The sequence below is a fragment of the Pan troglodytes genome, chromosome 6 (assembly GCF_028858775.2).
Source record: "Pan troglodytes isolate AG18354 chromosome 6, NHGRI_mPanTro3-v2.0_pri, whole genome shotgun sequence".
NCBI classification, from domain to species: Eukaryota; Metazoa; Chordata; class Mammalia; order Primates; family Hominidae; genus Pan; species Pan troglodytes.
The window spans coordinates 132,795,588-132,812,228 of NC_072404.2; the positions used below are offsets into that span (position 1 = coordinate 132,795,588).

At 37.5% G+C, this 16,641-nt stretch overlaps 1 protein-coding gene across 2 annotated transcripts in view; it reads right to left on the reverse strand.

Annotated features, from left to right (window-relative positions):
• ASZ1 (ankyrin repeat, SAM and basic leucine zipper domain containing 1) overlaps positions 1–13,441 on the reverse strand; it is a 66,077-nt gene extending 52,636 nt beyond the window's left edge. Inside the window, exons 1-4 of one of the 2 annotated variants that reach the window (XM_063813777.1) lie at positions 13,304–13,441; positions 12,788–12,887; positions 8,506–8,628; positions 6,427–6,538 (exon numbers count right to left, since the gene is read on the reverse strand). Coding sequence is in view for 1 of the 2 variants with exons in the window: in NM_001009035.1 (NP_001009035.1) it covers positions 6,427–6,538; positions 8,506–8,628; positions 12,788–12,887; positions 13,304–13,408 (440 nt within the window). In the remaining variant the exon portion in view is untranslated. The remainder of the gene's footprint in view (positions 1–6,426; positions 6,539–8,505; positions 8,629–12,787; positions 12,888–13,303) is intronic. The other variant, NM_001009035.1, reaches the window with a different exon arrangement.
• Positions 13,442–16,641: the final 3,200 nt, after the last annotated feature.

Consider the following 16,641-nt stretch of genomic DNA (forward strand, 5'->3'; position numbering starts at 1 on the left):
ATGCTATTTCCAAAGCTATTTTAAATAAGATTTTAAAAAAGAAGTTTGCATGGGAAGGAAAGAATTACAGAGCTGACACAAAAATAGTTATAAATAGACTTTAAAAATCTAGAAGATGCTGATTTCTATTTCTAGTAATTGCAAGTTAGATAATTTGGACCAAAATTGTGAGGGAATCTAGAAGTTTTTAAAAATTTCTTAAAAACTGAGGAACTAAATCCATTATTTTAACAACAGATTAGAAGGTGAAGGAGATTTAGTGACCTAGAGGGAGGATCAGAAGCTATAATCCAGAATATGGCACAATGAGACTGAAAAATGGAAAATGAAAGATATTGAGGATACAGTGAGAAGATCTAATGGATATACAATCAGAGGCTCAGAAGGAGGATGTAATATTTGAAGAAACGATAGATGAGAGATTTTCTAGAACTGCAAAATTTAGAAGATGCTTGTCATGGTATCATGATGGAGATACCTTAATAATATCACATTAAAGGGATGTTTTTTCCTTTTCAAGAAGCCACTTTCAAGATGAAAGAGAAGAAATGTTGGAAGAAGCTACAAAATTTTTGCAAAAAACATTGACACCCAGGAATCCAAATAGTATTAGCAAATTTAAATGTTTACTTAAAACAAAATTTGGGTGCAATATAAACTTTAAAGCAGATGAGAATTACTCCTTTAATGTGTCTAGTTAATAAGTTTGGAAATGTTCACCATCAAATGATAAAAATTTAATTATTTATTTTTATTATACTTTAAGTTCTGGGGTACATTTGTAGAGTGTGCAGGTTTGTTCCACTGGTATACACGTGCCATGGTGGTTTGTGCACCCATAAACCCGTCACCTACATTAAGTATTTCTCCTAATGCTATCCCTCTCCCAGCCTCCCATCTCCTGATAGGCCCTGGTATGTGATGTTCCCCTCCCTGTGTCCATGTGTTCTCACTGTTCAACTCCCACTCATGAGTGAGAACATGCAGTGTTTGGTTTTCGGTTCTTGTGTTAGTTTGCTGAGAATGATGGTTTCCAGTTTCATCCATGTCCCTGCAAGGACATGAACTCATCCTTTTTTATGGCTGCATAGTATTCCATGGTGTATATGTGCCACATTTTCTTTATCTAGTCTGTCATTGATGGGCATTTGGGTTGATTCCAAGTCTTTGCTATTGTGAACAGTGCCGCAATAAACATATGTGTGCACATGTCTTTATAGCAGAATAATTTATAATCCTTTGAGTATATACCTAGTAATGGGATTGCTGGGTCAAATGGTATTTCTAGTTCTAGAGTTCTAGATCCTTGAGGAATCGCCACACTGTCCTCCACAATGATTGAACTAATTTACACTCCCACCAACAGTATAAAAGCATTCCTATTTCTCCACATCCTCTCCAGCATCTGTTGTTTCCTGACTTTTTAACGATCGCCATTCTATCTGGCATGAGATGGTATCTCTTTATCTGTGGTTTTGCTGTCTGCAGTAACCTGAGGACCAAAAATATTAAATAAAAAATTCATAACTTTTGAATTGCACACTGTCCTGAATAGTGTGATGAGATTTTGTACTGTCTCACTTGAGATATGAATCATCTTTTGTCCGGCATATCCATGCTATATATACTACACACCCAATTATCACTGACAGATCTGTCTCAATTATCAGATTGACAGATCTTTTCAGATCATTTCAGGTCACCAAGAAAGGTGAGTACAGTACAATAAGATATTTTGAGAGAAACCATATTCACATAATTTTTATTACAGTATATTGTTATAATTGTTCTATTTTATTATTAGTTAATGTTAGTCTCTTACTATGCCTAACTTATAAATTATCACATATATGTAGGCATAGGAAAAAACACAGTATTTATAGGGTTTGGTAGTATCAATGTTTTCAGGCGTCTACTAGGGGGTCTTGGAATGTATCCCCGGCACATAAAGGGGAACTCTGAAAGAAAACTGAAAAAAATGAAATTAAAGAATGAAAACTGAAAAAATTGAAATATAAAACAACAACAAAAAAAGGTATTTAGTGATATTAACGTTTAGTACACATACACAAATGGCTTGCTGAAGCAAAACAAATGGAAACAACCACAGCATACCCCAAACATGATTCTCAATAAACAATTCAGTAGGTAAAATAAAGGAGTGGGCCAGGCGCAGTGACTCATGCCTGTAATCCCAACACTTTGGGAGGCCAAGGCAGGTGGATCACTTAAGGTTAGAAGTTCGAGACCAGCCTGGCCAACATGGTGAAACCCCATCTCTACTAAAAATACCAAAATTAGCTAGGAGTGGTGGCATACCTGTAGGCCTAGCTACTTTGGAGGCTGAGGCAAGAATCACTTGAACCCGGCAGCTGGAGATTGCAGGGAGCGGAGATCCACCACTGCACTCCAGCCTGAGTGACAGAGCAAGACTCCATCTCAAAATAAATAAATAAATAAATAATAAAATAAAAAATAAAGGAGTGGATAGTCAGTGCTTGCTACTTGAAGCACTGATGCAAGGCGCTTGTCTGTTTAGGGACTTAGAAAAACGTACTATATTGTCAGCACTCATGCTGCCTTAGCACTGAGCCTAAATACTTTAAAATTCTGCCTACTGAAATCTTGTTAACAACGTTATGGCTTTTTTGTCTTTTCTTTTAATTTCTAAGCCAATTGATTTTTCTGCCTTACCGGAACACCTGTTTTTCTCAGGCCATAAAGAAAATAGCAAACTACTAATACACAGAGCATGGATGAGTCTTAAAATTTATTATATTCAGTTAAAGAAATCACAAAAATACTCTATAATTCTAGAACAGAAAAAAATTATAGTGGTAGAAACAAGATCCGGATCACATGGTTGCTTCTGGTGGAGAGGGAACTGGACTGGCAAGAGACACAATGGAACTTTCTGGAGTGATAGAAATATCCCATCTTGTGGTGTAAGTTACACAAATGTATGCATTTATCAAAACTGATCCAACTGTACACTGAAAATCTGAGTATTTTAATTATGTGTATGTAAATTATACACAAGTTAAAAATTTTAAACTATTACAGAATTCCCTCAGTACCATTCAGCGAGATTTCTAATTAGTGAAGTAGAGGAAATTCAACAGTTTCTTCTTAATCTTTATTCTTCTATCTACTCACTTGTAGTGTAGTGCAAACAGAACCAAGTAATTCAAGTGACTTACTTTCATTTTAAGATCTACAAACCCCTAGAAATTATCTTCCTGCTCCTAATACGATTCAGTAACTCATTTTTCCCCATTTTATCTAAAAACTAAGATCCTGTCTTATGAGGTATTTCCACAGAATGGAGAAGAGTTCATGCTACTTTACACATGGAAACTGAGACTTCAATCTCAAGCTTAGAGGCTGATCTCCAAGACTTTGCTATTAATTTCACTTCATGAGACAAGACTACTGATCCCATATTAGTTAAAAAAAAAAGTTAGAAGCCAACTTTCTTTGCATCTATCAAGTACGTGACCATCTATCTAGCTTTCGCAAAATCTAGCCATTTATGTTTTAAGGCTGACTCTTTCCTTGTGCTCTTTTTCTTGAGAGGTAATTTTTCTCAGCAATGGCATTGCTCAACAAAAAAGGCTACATCAACAGCTTGAAAGTAAATTCATCTGAAGATCTGTTTTTCTCCTTGACATCTGAAGAGTGGTTCCCAGATGTATTGCTGGTATCTTTTGGCACTTTTTACAGGAATCTAAAGCTCCCAATCTTCTAACAGGTTTTGATTTTTGTCACTGCTAATGAGTTAGCTATAAAATTCTCTTCAAATTTCATTGTACTCCCCATATGTCCTGATATGTTTTGTCTTTCACATTGACAGCACGCTATCCCACCATGTCCCCTAATGCTATCCTTCTTATAAAATTTGCAGCCTAAAAGCACTTTTTGCCATAACTTATCCTCTTTTCAGCTCTATCAAGGAAACACAATTCAATTTTATTGCTTTATGCTTTGAGCATTAAAAAAGAAGCAGCTGAATAGTTTTTCAGGTTATTTCTCACATCTATTAATTAAATGCATATTGCTTTATTTTCTTCAACCACTCTATAAATTCTCTAATTATTTTAGAGAGTTGATCATATACCAAGCTAAATCTTGTGCTCTTTCAAATTCATCTGCTCATTTAGGATTTTCAGTTTTGAAACTGCCTTATAGTGTCATTGCCTTATAGTTTCTAGCATAAGATGCTAACCTTGTGTCATTTTAATTCAAATTGAATCTGTTTTTCCCAATACATCTTATGTACCTAAAGGATATCTTCTAGTTCTTGAGGAGAAAGAATAGTCTAGAACCTATGACACTGGCTTGACTGACTTCTGTGTGTTTACAACATTTTAGGTGATTAGAAGGGTAAAGACTTCACTACCTACAAAATCTCATAGAGGCAGTCGGAAAAAAAGAAAGTGAAGAGCACCAAGCAAAAGTTTTATCTCATGCCACTTCTAAAGGTATACATCAAAATTACAACTCATGGAAGTTTACTTCAGCGAGGAGTACTAAAGCACATGTCCTAATTCCAAGGTATAACCAGATCCAAAAGTTACATTTTACTAAGGATTATACCATATATGACAGGATAAAAGTTTCGTTAAAAGTTTGAGGCCGGGTGCGGTGGTTCATGCCTGTAATCCTAGCACTTTGGGAGGCCAAGGTGGGCGGATCATGAGGTCAGGAGTTTGAGACCAGTCTGGCCAACATGGTGAAACCCCATCTCTACTAAAAATACAAAAATCAGTCAGGCGTGGTGGCGTGCGTCTCTAATCCTAGCTACTTAGGAGGCTAAGGCAAGAGAATCATTTGAACCCAGGAGGCAGAGGTTGCAGTGAGCCAAGATCGTGCCACTGCACTCCAGCCTGGGCGACAGAGCAAGACTCCATCTCAAAAAAAAAAAAAAAAAATGTTTGCAGGTAGGCCAGTTATGGTGGCTTACACTTTTAATCCCAGCACTTTGGGAGGTGGAGGCAGGCAGATTGCTTGAGCCCTGGAGTTCAAGACCAGCCTGGGCAACATAGTGAAACCCCGTCTCTACAAAAATACAAAAATTAGCCAACTGTGGTAGTGTGTGCCTGTAGTCCCAGCTACTCTGGAGGCTGAGGTGGGAGGATCACCTGAGACTGGGAGGCAGAAGTTACGGCGAGCCACGATGGTGCCACTGCACTCCAGCATGGGTGACAGAGCGAGACCCTGTCTTAAAAAAAAATACAGGTTTGCAGGTAGTTTCTCTGCCAGTTCTTTTTTATCTTTGTTTAAATATTAATTATCCACTCAATACATCTTGGCCCTTCTCACACTAGATCAGGGTTTCTCAACCATGGCACTACTGACATTTGGGGATTTGTAATTCTTTGTTTTGAGGGATTGTTCTATGCATTTTGGGATGTTCAGCAGCATCCCTGGCTTCTATCCACTAGGTACCAGTAGTATTTCTCAGGTATAACAATCAAAAATGTCTCTAGACATTGCCAAATATCCCCTGAAAGGCCAAATAGACCTTGCTTGAGAACCACTACAACTAGACCAAAATATTATTTTTTTAAATCTCAACAAAGATTTGGGAACTATCTAAAGCTGTAAAGTACCTTCCAAGGTTGCTGTCCAGGTATCACAGAAACTGAACCAATTTAGAAAAAAACTTCCAGAGTGAAGCATAATTATTTCTGTATATCAGGTACTAGATCATCATTATCTGAACTAATGAATTATGAATAATAATTCTATTTGTGCTAGACATTTTTGTTAGATGGGCTACTTCCTACTCATTTTAAAGATTAAATGAAACACAAAGAGAGATTTAATAGGAAGATGAAATAGAAGATAGAGTCAGAAAGGAAGCCAATGTGATAGAAATTTTAAGCAATCTGATTCATTTTTATTACTGACATTTCAAAAGATGCAAGATACATTTACTGCTTGTCTTCTATGCATCTAGGCACTATTACATACATGTTATTACCTAGTTAATTCGTGAAGTCTTAAGAAAATGGAAACAATTAGGAAAATAGAAAATGGATATATTTTCTTAGTATTTTTGTAAAATTGTTTAGTTGTTAAATGTTATACAGAGAGAACATTAAAAGGCTTTACTCTTACAGGTCAATCGTCATATTCTTTAGAGTAGTATGATTCACAAGAAAAGATACTATAGTTTATTGTCCTCCTTTCCCTCTCATTCTAAATTCTTATGACATTTCTCTCAAAATGTAGAGTTGAAAGACTACTTTCATGATATCCCCTTCCTCTGATAATCTTATAGAATTGGAACCATGACCTTATGAACTATTTTCATTCATCAACTATTTGGCCAAGTAAACATTGTTCATGATTTTTAAAAGGCTGATACCAAAGAAAAATTCTAATTTGACTTGAATTTTGAACAGATATAAAGGCTCTTACCTACAAGCAACATTTGGATCAGCATTTCTTGAAAGTAGTAGTTCTACACACTTCAAGATCTGTTCCTCTGAGCCATGAGCAGAACATGCAGTTATCAAAATACTTTGCTTATCTATAGTGAATAGAAAAGTGAGGAAAAATCCCCATACATCAAGAGCATCTATTCGATGTCTTTACCACTCAAAACATTCTATTATTGCACTCTAAAACTCTATAACCTCTTCCCAAATCTCTCACTCTTAGCAGGTAACTTTGTCTTCCTTCATCGAAAGATGAGATTAGACATGAATCCCTTCAGTCTCCAAAGTTTATCTATAATTCATTTAACTTCCTTCCCCTCTTACTCCCACTACTTCAAGAGAACAGAAAGTGGTTAAGGACATGGACACAGCCACATTGCCTGGATTTGAACAGTTTTTGGTTGATTAAAATTTGCCTTGCTAAACTCATGTTTGGGAAACAATGATCTATATTCTCTGATTTCACTTCTTATCCATTTGAAAACTCCTGAAATCTGGCTTATAAACTACCCTACTGAAATTGCTATAACTGCCACATCCATTGGTTTGGTTTCTTTTCAGTCCTTTTGTACTTCATCTTTCTGAACTCACTGTTTCCTAAAACTCTTCTTCCCTTGGCTCTCATGGTGCCAGCAAAGATCAGAGTAAATTAAACACAAAAAAACACCTATTTTGAATTAAGACTTCAAAATAGGTCACAACAGCTATGATTCACATTAGTGGCTCAATACTGACAGAGCACATTCTAGTCCCAGTCCTGCCACTAAGAAACTGTAACTCTTGTGATATCTTAATAGCTCATTAGATCTAACATACAGATAAGAACCTAGTATCTGCCCTTTGTATGTGACAGGGCTATTGTGGGACACATAAAAGAACTTATGTGTACATTCTGTGAAAAATATATTTTATAGCTCTAACTATCCCTCTGATTACAAGGAGGGCGAAGTATAAAAAGAATAATTATTAATTAATTTTTTGAGCAGAATATTTTATACACTTTTGAAAACCTCATTCCTAAGCATAGCTTTCATTGAGTAATTTTTTTTGAGACAGTGTCTCACTCTGTTGTCCAGGCTGGAGTGCAGTAGCATGATCATAACTCACTGCAACCTCGAACTCCTGGGTTCAAGCAGTCCTCCTGCCTCAGCCTTCTGAGTAGTTGAGACTCTAAGTGTGTGCCACCACCCCTGGCTAATATTTTTTTATTGTTAGTAGAGACAAAGTCTCACTATGTTGTCCAGGCTGATCTTGAACTCCTGGGACCAAGTGATCCTCCTGCCTTAGACTCCCAAAGTGCTATTGCTAGGATTATAAGCATGAGCCACCATGCCTGGCCAAGTGATATTTTAAAATTATATAATAAAAAGAAAAACCTAATAGAAAAGATTAAACATGAAACTGTTGCTAAGACAGAAATTTATGTAAAATATATAAATGAGAAAAAAGAATAAAATTGTAGCTATAAAATGTAAAAATCAATTCTAAAATGAAACCTATACCTGAAATTATGAAGAAAATTTAATTGTCTATTGAAAATGTTAAAAATAAGTAATCAGGAATTCAATGTAATAATTAAACTGGATTTGCTCATATACTCTTGTTCTTCTTACACTCAAAGCACTTCTGAATGGAAATTATTTAGTAACAAGGACAAAGATGGATTTCATGAACTATCTTTGAAACAACTTTAAGTGATGTAATTTGGAGTTTAGTTTAAAATTCCACAGACTGATTTTCCAGTAATTTGCCACTAAATTATAAACTTTTTAATGTTTCTTACAAGAATTTTTCCTTTAAAAACAACCAAAACCTTAAAGTTGAAGGTATATAATAACAACCAGTTATAAAGATACTATAACTGGAATTTATGTTTTTGGAAAGAGAGTTTTTCAGAATATGTATGGTTTCTAATTTGATTTTGTATATTATTTACATAGTATAATGAATAGAAAGGTTACTTCAAATGGCTTTAGTTTTTTGCACTTTATATAATAGCTACTTGGAAACCAAGGAATCACAGTAAGCATAATCATTTAAGTTATCTGAAACATCTTACCCTTCTCAAAGCTTGCATTAGCACCTCTGTCCAAAAGGACCCGAACCAGCTCTGCATTGGCAACACTAGCAGCATACATAAGGGGAGTCCATCCATACTGAAAGGTGGAATCTACACTAATGCCTGTCAATATAAAAACAAGCTTTTAAAAGCACACTACCACCAAAGAAAAAAATCAGTCACCTTATATGCTTAAAGTACTGTGTAAAGTGACGTACATCATGTACTTTATTCCACCATGGGAAGTTTTTAATGGCTTCCAAAAAATACAAAATAGTTATATCGGGACATTAACACAATTTGCTAACTTCAGTTTCACTACAGGCACTATGTTCCGAGACTGATCTGACTGATGTTTTATCATATATGTAACTGAGTATGTATATTATAACAGGTTTTTACATGCTACCTTTTTTTTCTCTAGGGGAGCTGGAAAGGTTTCACAGAGGTAAAATGTCTTTTAAATTAGAATATTATCCCTGGGCAATATCAGTTATCTCTATGGTTGAAAATACCACATATATCCCTCAAAAACCTTTAACTTTATTCCTAACACTAAACTTACCCATGGGTGACTGATAAAACATGAAGCTAAAAAGACAGGTTAAGGTTAGATTATGAAAACTCCCTTAAGAAACGCAGACTCTGTTTTGTGATCCAGGAACTGACATCATTACATATGTATTATAAAGACAACATAGACACCACTATTGAGAATGGGACAGGAGGCAAGGAAACTAGTTATAACGCAGGAAGTTTATACGACAATCAGAGCAAGGGCAGTGGAGAGAGAAATGAAGGAAAACAAAAGGACATTTCAAAGGCAGGGTCATCAGAATTTAAAATTACTTTGAGGAGGAGGTATGATGGACAACAACAAATTAAAAATGACTGTCAAATTCTGTCTTGGACAATCGAATGACAAGCAGTGAGCTAAAATAAAGGGAGATATCAGGTATTGAAAGTAAGTTTTTTTTGTTTGTTTGTTTTTTGTTTTTTTTTAGACAGGATCTCACTCTGTCACTTTTTTGGCTGTATAAACACTGGGTCACTGAAAGACTACATATGTCTAATTTCTAACTGTCTAATTTTAATTGATATAAGGTACATAATAATCACTGGGAGAAAACATTAAACTATCTTAGTATAGACATCTACTGCTAGCCCTACTTGTCTTCTCTAACAAATCTTCCTCTTTGAACTGCTTTGATTGAAAGCATATCAATGAGATCAGAGAAAAGATCATTGTTTTCTCAATTTATTGAGAATACTGCTCAAACTGTGATAGCAAAGATAGAAAGGAAAAGATGCAAAGAAAAAGAAGCAAAGGCCAGGCACGGTGGCTCATGCCTGTAATCCCAGCACTTTGGGATGCCGAAGTGGGTGGATCACGAGGTCAGGTGATTGAGACCATCTTGGCTAGCACAGTGAAACCCTGCCTCTACTAAAAATACAAAAAAAAAAAAAAAAATTAGCCAGGCGTGGTGGTGGGTGCCTGTAGTCTCAGCTACTTGGGAGGCCAAGGCAGGAGAATTGCGTGAACACGCGAGGCGGAGCTTGCAGTGAGCCAAGATCATGCCACTGCACTCCAGCCTGGGCGACAGAGTGAGACTCCATCTCAAAAAAAAAAAAAAAAGAAGCAAATGTGGCATTTTAGTATAAAAATTCTTACTAAAATTCTAACTTAATATTTAACCTCTAATATTTAACATAAATTACTAAGCACATATTATGTTCCAGGCATAGTGCAAAAAAAGGTAAGTTTCAAAAGGATGAACACAGTATATTTATAGAGCTCAAAAACATTCAAAATAATACTATATTGTTTAGGGATATAGTAAAAGTATAAAGATACTCATAAGAATGATAAACATCAACCATAGAAAAGTAGTTATCTCCAGAGGGGGTACCTTACTTTTCTGAATGTCTAAAATATGTCATACTTTAAAGAAAATTGAAAATGATAGTACACAGAATAACAAAAACTGGAGACATCTTCAAATGGTTAAAAGTGGCTGACTCAAAATGTGCTTTTATTTTTAGAGTTTCCAATTGGTGCAGAAGCATGTTTCAAGAACAATAATGACTTTGAAGGGCAAAAAATTAACAATATTTTAAAAAAGAGTTACATAATGACATCTGGAAGGAAATACCCTAAAACAGGAGTTAACCTGTGAAAGTGAGGCATCAGCAGTAAGGGGAATGACAGTGAGGACAATGGTAAAGAAATCTTTCTACTTCTACCTATATCTCTATTACTGCCTTTTAAAAATGAACTTTAAAAATTTTTGTAACTAAAAACAAATTTCAAATGGTTGACTAAATACTTAGCAGCAGGCTCTGTTCAAGAGACTGAAAAGCTCACATCTGCCCATCAATCATATCAAGTCTTAATCCTTCAAAAGCCTCTATCACATTCACTGTACCTAGTCCCACTACTCCTAAGGCAAATTTTCTTTTCTAAAACAAATCTCTGCCTATTCCACCCCATGCTATGTACACTATACATATATTAATATTAGGTATTCGGGCCTCTTTCTACTTATTCAGAGTTTATTCAATTTTGTTTTTCAATTCCAAACTCAAGTTCCATTGTCCAAAAAGTCATACAGATCCTTCTCATTTCTTATAAGAATAACAGGTAATGTTTACATAATTCCTATGTGTTCTAAGTCCTTTAAAAGCGTATTTTAATTCTCCCCCTTGCCAACAACCCTTTGATATAATAATCCTCATTTTAAAACGGGCAGAAATTGAAGCTTAGGAAGATTTGGTAACTTAGTCAAGGTTACAAAGCCATCAAGTGGCATGGTTAGTAATCAAACCCAGATCCGTCTTGTTTTCAAAATTATTTACTTTTCAGTAAACTATGCATTGATTCTAGCATAGAAGAAAAACATTATGCTATATATAATCACATCTAACTACCTTGTGTGTGAATGTTTTGTATCTACAATGGCAAAAACCACAATTATTTTTGCATCAAACTAAAGTAAATGCTTGTTATTCCTTTGAGTAATTTCAATCATTATAATCAATATTTTACATTTCTATGTGAAGGTAATTTAAAGTTTTTTTTCATTTAATATACAAAAAATTCATGAAGCCCAGGACAGAATTATGATGCTTTACATAAAGAAACTGATGCTCTCTGGCTGGGGGCGGTGGCTCTTGCTTGTAATCTCAGCACTTTGGGAGGCCGAGGTGGGTGATTACTTGAGGTCAGTAGTTCGAGACCAGCCTGGCCGACATGGTGAAACCCCCGTGTCTACTAAAATTACCAAAATTAGCTGGGCTTGGTGACCGGTGCTTTTAGTCCCGGCTACTCTGGAGGCTGAGGTGGGAGAATCACTTAAATCCCGGCCCCCAGATGGAGGTTGCAGTGAGCCAAGATGGTGCCACTGCACTCCAGCAGGGCTAGAGAGAGACACTCCATCCCCTTCCTTCAACCCCCCAAAAATGAAATCTGATGCTCTCAAAGTTTTAATGCCTCTTCCAAGAAACCAGAGTGGGCAATAAACTGGAAGAAATTATCCATATATTTATTCTGATTCCTAGCTCAGGCCTCATTCCACCAGTACAAAACAAAAAACTGTAACGAGTAAGAACTAAAACGTAGAACCATTTCTTAAGAAACATACAACAGGCAGGGCACGGTGGCTCATGCCTGTAATCCCAGCACTTGGGAGGCCGAGGCAGGCGGATCACGAGGTCAGAGGATCGAGACCATCCTGGCTAACACGGTGAGACCCTCTCTCTATTAAAAATACAAAAAAAAAAAAAAAAATTAGCCGAGCGTGGTGGCACGCGCTTGTAGTCCCAGCTACTCAGGAGGGTGAGGCAGGAGAATCGCTTGAACCCGAAGGTGGAGATTGCAGTGAGCCAAGATCGCGCCACTGCACTCCAGCCTGGGCCACAGAGCAAGATAACATCTCAAAAAAAAAAAAAAAAAAAGAAAAGAAAAGAAAAAAGAAACATACAATATTACAGCAGAGTAAATGAAGAGAAAATTAAGAATGATCAGAGTGGGATAGGATTAGAGTAGGCCTCTTGCTTGAAGGAGAGGGAAGAACTGATGGAAGATAGGGTGGCATTCCAAATGCAAGGAGAGAGGAAGAAAATAAGGCAGACTGGACTCAGGGAGTCAACGAAGATTATGCAGGATGATACATTAACATTTGTTGCGTTTCCATTAGAAAAGCAACATAAACCTTTTAAAAATAAAGAATCCTTGCGAACTTAAGACAGCTGTGTTCAGATGAAACTGTTCCTTATCTCTCACCAGAATCTAGGAGCTCCTGGACCAATGAAACATCTCCGATGGTCATTGCTTTCTTAAATTTTTCTTTCTTTTCTTCAATGGGTAACAGCCCTTTCAATTTCTAGAAAAGTAAACATTTTAAAAAATTCTTGTTATATATATTTTTGTTTCCACCTCATCAGGAAACAATAATGTTTGGTTAAGTACACAGGTTTTTTTTCTTGGCTTTATTTTGACTGAGATACAAAGTTTTAAAAGAATTCGTGTCGAAAATTATCTTTCAAGGGAATAGGTAATGATGGATCCAAACCCAACTGAGGAGCTATGATGACCTAAAGAAGCGTATTTGGTAGTAACCACAGTTGGGGAACACGAGAAAATTTGTGCGGGTTTGCTTAAGTACAAACTCCCGTATTTCCACTGGGTAAAAGGGAAATACATGTGAGGAAGTGGGAGGTTTCACGAGGCTGGGCCTCGCCTTCGAGGGCCAGGGGAGGCCGAAACCAGATGTGGTCAAGACAAGGCCTCCTCCACTACCTGAGACGTCCGGTCGAGATACCCAATCTCCCAGCCGTCATCCTCGCTCTCGCTACTCTCGCCTCCGCCAGCCACTGGCAGGCCTCGCAGCGCGCTCGCCGCCATGCCAGCCAAGGAAGCTCCCTGTCGGCACCGCGCGCCCTTCAGCTCTCCGGGCGCATGCGCACCGGGGTGGGGCGTACGTAGAGATGCGCGGGAAGGAGCGCCGTGGAAGCGCTCCTGTCTGGAGCCCTCCAGCGCAGGCGCACAGCGGCGGGCTGCTCTCCTCCCTGCCCCGTCCCTAACCTTGAGGCTTCTTGAGGTGAAAACCTGGCGTGTCTGACACTGGTGACGAAGTTCGTGCGCCAGGCTTCTGCTGGCACTTCCAGTTCCTCTCAGGGACTTACCTTTCGACCTCTTTAAAGTATTTGCTTGATGAAATGATGAAATTCTTGCTCTGCAAGGAATGCCTTACTTGTGGCAGGAGCACACTAGGATTTAACGGCAAGTAAGACTAGACTTTCCCCGCCATCCTTTTCATCTGCTCCCTGCCAAACGTCTGTTAAATCTGTATCCCCTGGGAGACGGACTCTTCGTCGTAACACCTCTCTCAGGAGCACCACTCAGACATTCAAGAAGCCCTTACACAAGTAGGAGCCGACGAAGGAGCCAGGAGAAAATACTGCCCCAAAGAATTCTTCCTTTACATTTCATGTGATCTTAGATCTCACCTTAGATTTAGAAGCTTCAGACCGTCAAAACACTTCCCCGCTATGAAGTGTAGATGTCCTAGAGGAAAATATGAAAGGAGGGGGTTTCCGGGTACAGTGGATCCAAAGAGCCAGAAAGAAAGAAATGACTTAAACGTCCAGAGAGCAAATAATACAAACAACTACAGGTGGAAGTGGCCCAAGCTCGAACTCACCTTTCTACATGGTTCTAGATGGTAGAACTTCTAGATGTTGGTAACACAGTGATTTTCTTTGCCACCACAGAAAAGTAGATCCACCAAGAAACAGGGCATATTATATGTATCTCAAGATAATAGCCCTGCACTATTATTTGAAAGCTTTTGCGGTTTTTTTCTTGCAGATTCTTTGATAAAAGATTTTGAAATTATTTACTTCAGAGGCTCAGAGGTAAGTATTTTTAAGTAGTTTAGCTATTTGGGTGCCACATCTGTCTTTCTAAATGCATTCATTCAATAAATGCTAGGGATTACTTAGTACAGCCAAGTGCTACTAGGTTTGGGGAGACAACGTCAAAGATAAACCATGGAGCCTCATGGAGTTCACTTTAATAAGTAGAGATAGACAATATGCAAGGAAACAAAAACACTATTGCAGATTGTAAGTGCTTCAAAAGAAACAAGTGTGCTCAGTTTCTGGAATCAAACCACTTTTGTGTTTCCTGGGGGAATCACTAGCTGTAGCTGTGTGCCCTTGGGCAATTTACTTAGCATCTATCTGGGTACCAGCTAACTTATCTGTAGAATGGAGGTGACGATATTACCCACCAAAGAGAATTGTTATGAGGACTAAATGAACTAATAGGCTTAGAATAAGGTCTTTCTCAATGTAAGAGGTAGATTTTAGATAGGATAGTCAGAACTGTGCAGAGTCGTAAATAACAAGCCATATAACAGTGGGAGAATAGAGCTTTCCTGGCAGTGGACAGGAATAGTGCCAAGGTCCTAAGGCAAGAAAAAAGCGACTCAGGACCAGGATGGGGCAAGTGAGGCTGGGGCAAGTGAGGCCCCTAAGAAGCAAAGTTTAAGGAAGTACTGTCAGGGTCCTGCAAATTCAGTGAGTGCCTTTTTAAATTTTGCTCCTGGGTCACCTCACTTACCTTAGTTCTTGTCCTGCTTGGACCAGAAAGAAGGCCTGAGGCTACAGCTTCGTAAGGATAGGCGTGTGTGATGAGAGGTCCTTGTGGGCCTTAAGTAGGAATCTGGATTTTACTGAAAGCAATTGAACAGTGAAATGTTTTTAAGCTAATGAAAACATGTTCTGATGTGTGTATGTATTTAAAGACACTCTAGGTCTATTGTAGAGAAAGTTTTTGGTTTGAGCAACTGGCTAAGTAGTCGTTGCATTTACTGAGATGGGGGAAGACCAGAGGATAAACGTGAAGATTTAATAGGCATCCCCAAATTAACATATTCAAAACCAAGCAGCCAAGTGTAGCTGTTAAGTGGTTAGTTGGATATTCATGTGTGGACCTTGAGGAAGCCTGGTCTTGGAAATATAAATGTGGGAGTTATCCACATACAATTGGTTTTTAAAAACCTTAGGATTTACCAAGCAATTTTTTTATAAATATGGATAAGATTATTCCAAATTGTATGTGGAAAGGCAAAGGAAGTAAAATAGTTAAAACAATTCTGAAAAAGAAGAATAAAGCAGGAAGAATTGCTCTCCTTGATTTCAAGACTCATGTGTAGCCTTGATTTCAGGATTTTGTGATATAGACCAATAGAACAGAATAGAAAACCTAGACATAGCACCACACAAGTACATATAGTATGATAAACTAATTTTTGATAAAGGTGCAACAGCAATTCAATGGAGTAAGGATAGTCTTTTCAACAAATAGTTGTGAAACAGGTGAATATCTTTAGGTAAAAAATGAACTTCAACCTAAGTCTCATGGCTTTTACAAAATTAATTCCAAATACATAATAAATGTACTTGTACATGAATGTCCATAGTAGCATTATTCATATTAGCCAAAAGTAGAAACAACCCAAATATCCATCAACTGATGATTGGATAAACAAGATTGGTAAGTCTGTACTATCTGAATTAGTTTCCTAGGACTACCAAAACAAATTACCACAAACTGGGAGGCTTATAACAACAAATTTTTTTCTCTCACAGTTCTGGAGGCTAGAAGTCTAACACTGAGTTGTCAGCAGGACCATGCTTCCTCTGAAGGCTCTAGGGGAAGATCTTTCCTTGCCTCTTCCCAGCTTCTGGTAGTTGCTGGTGGTAGAATGTACCAGTCATATTGGATTTAGGGTCCGTGGTAATCCAGTATGACTTCTTCTTAATGTGATTACATATGCCATGACCTTATTTCTAAATAAGGTCACATTTACAGGTTCAGGTGGACATGAAATTTTAGGGGACACCATTTAACTCAGTACACTGTATATGTACCACTTAGCATGATGTTTTCAACACCCAATTGTAGCATGTATTTGTACTTCATTCCTTTTTTGTGCTAAGTAATGTGTGATATTGATGTCAGAGGGTGATTTCAGGAGGCAGCATGACCCATTAGGAGGTTACTGTAATTGTGAACTAGAGCAGTGGCAGGGAAAATGGACAGGAGGAGATATTTTCAAAATTTATTGT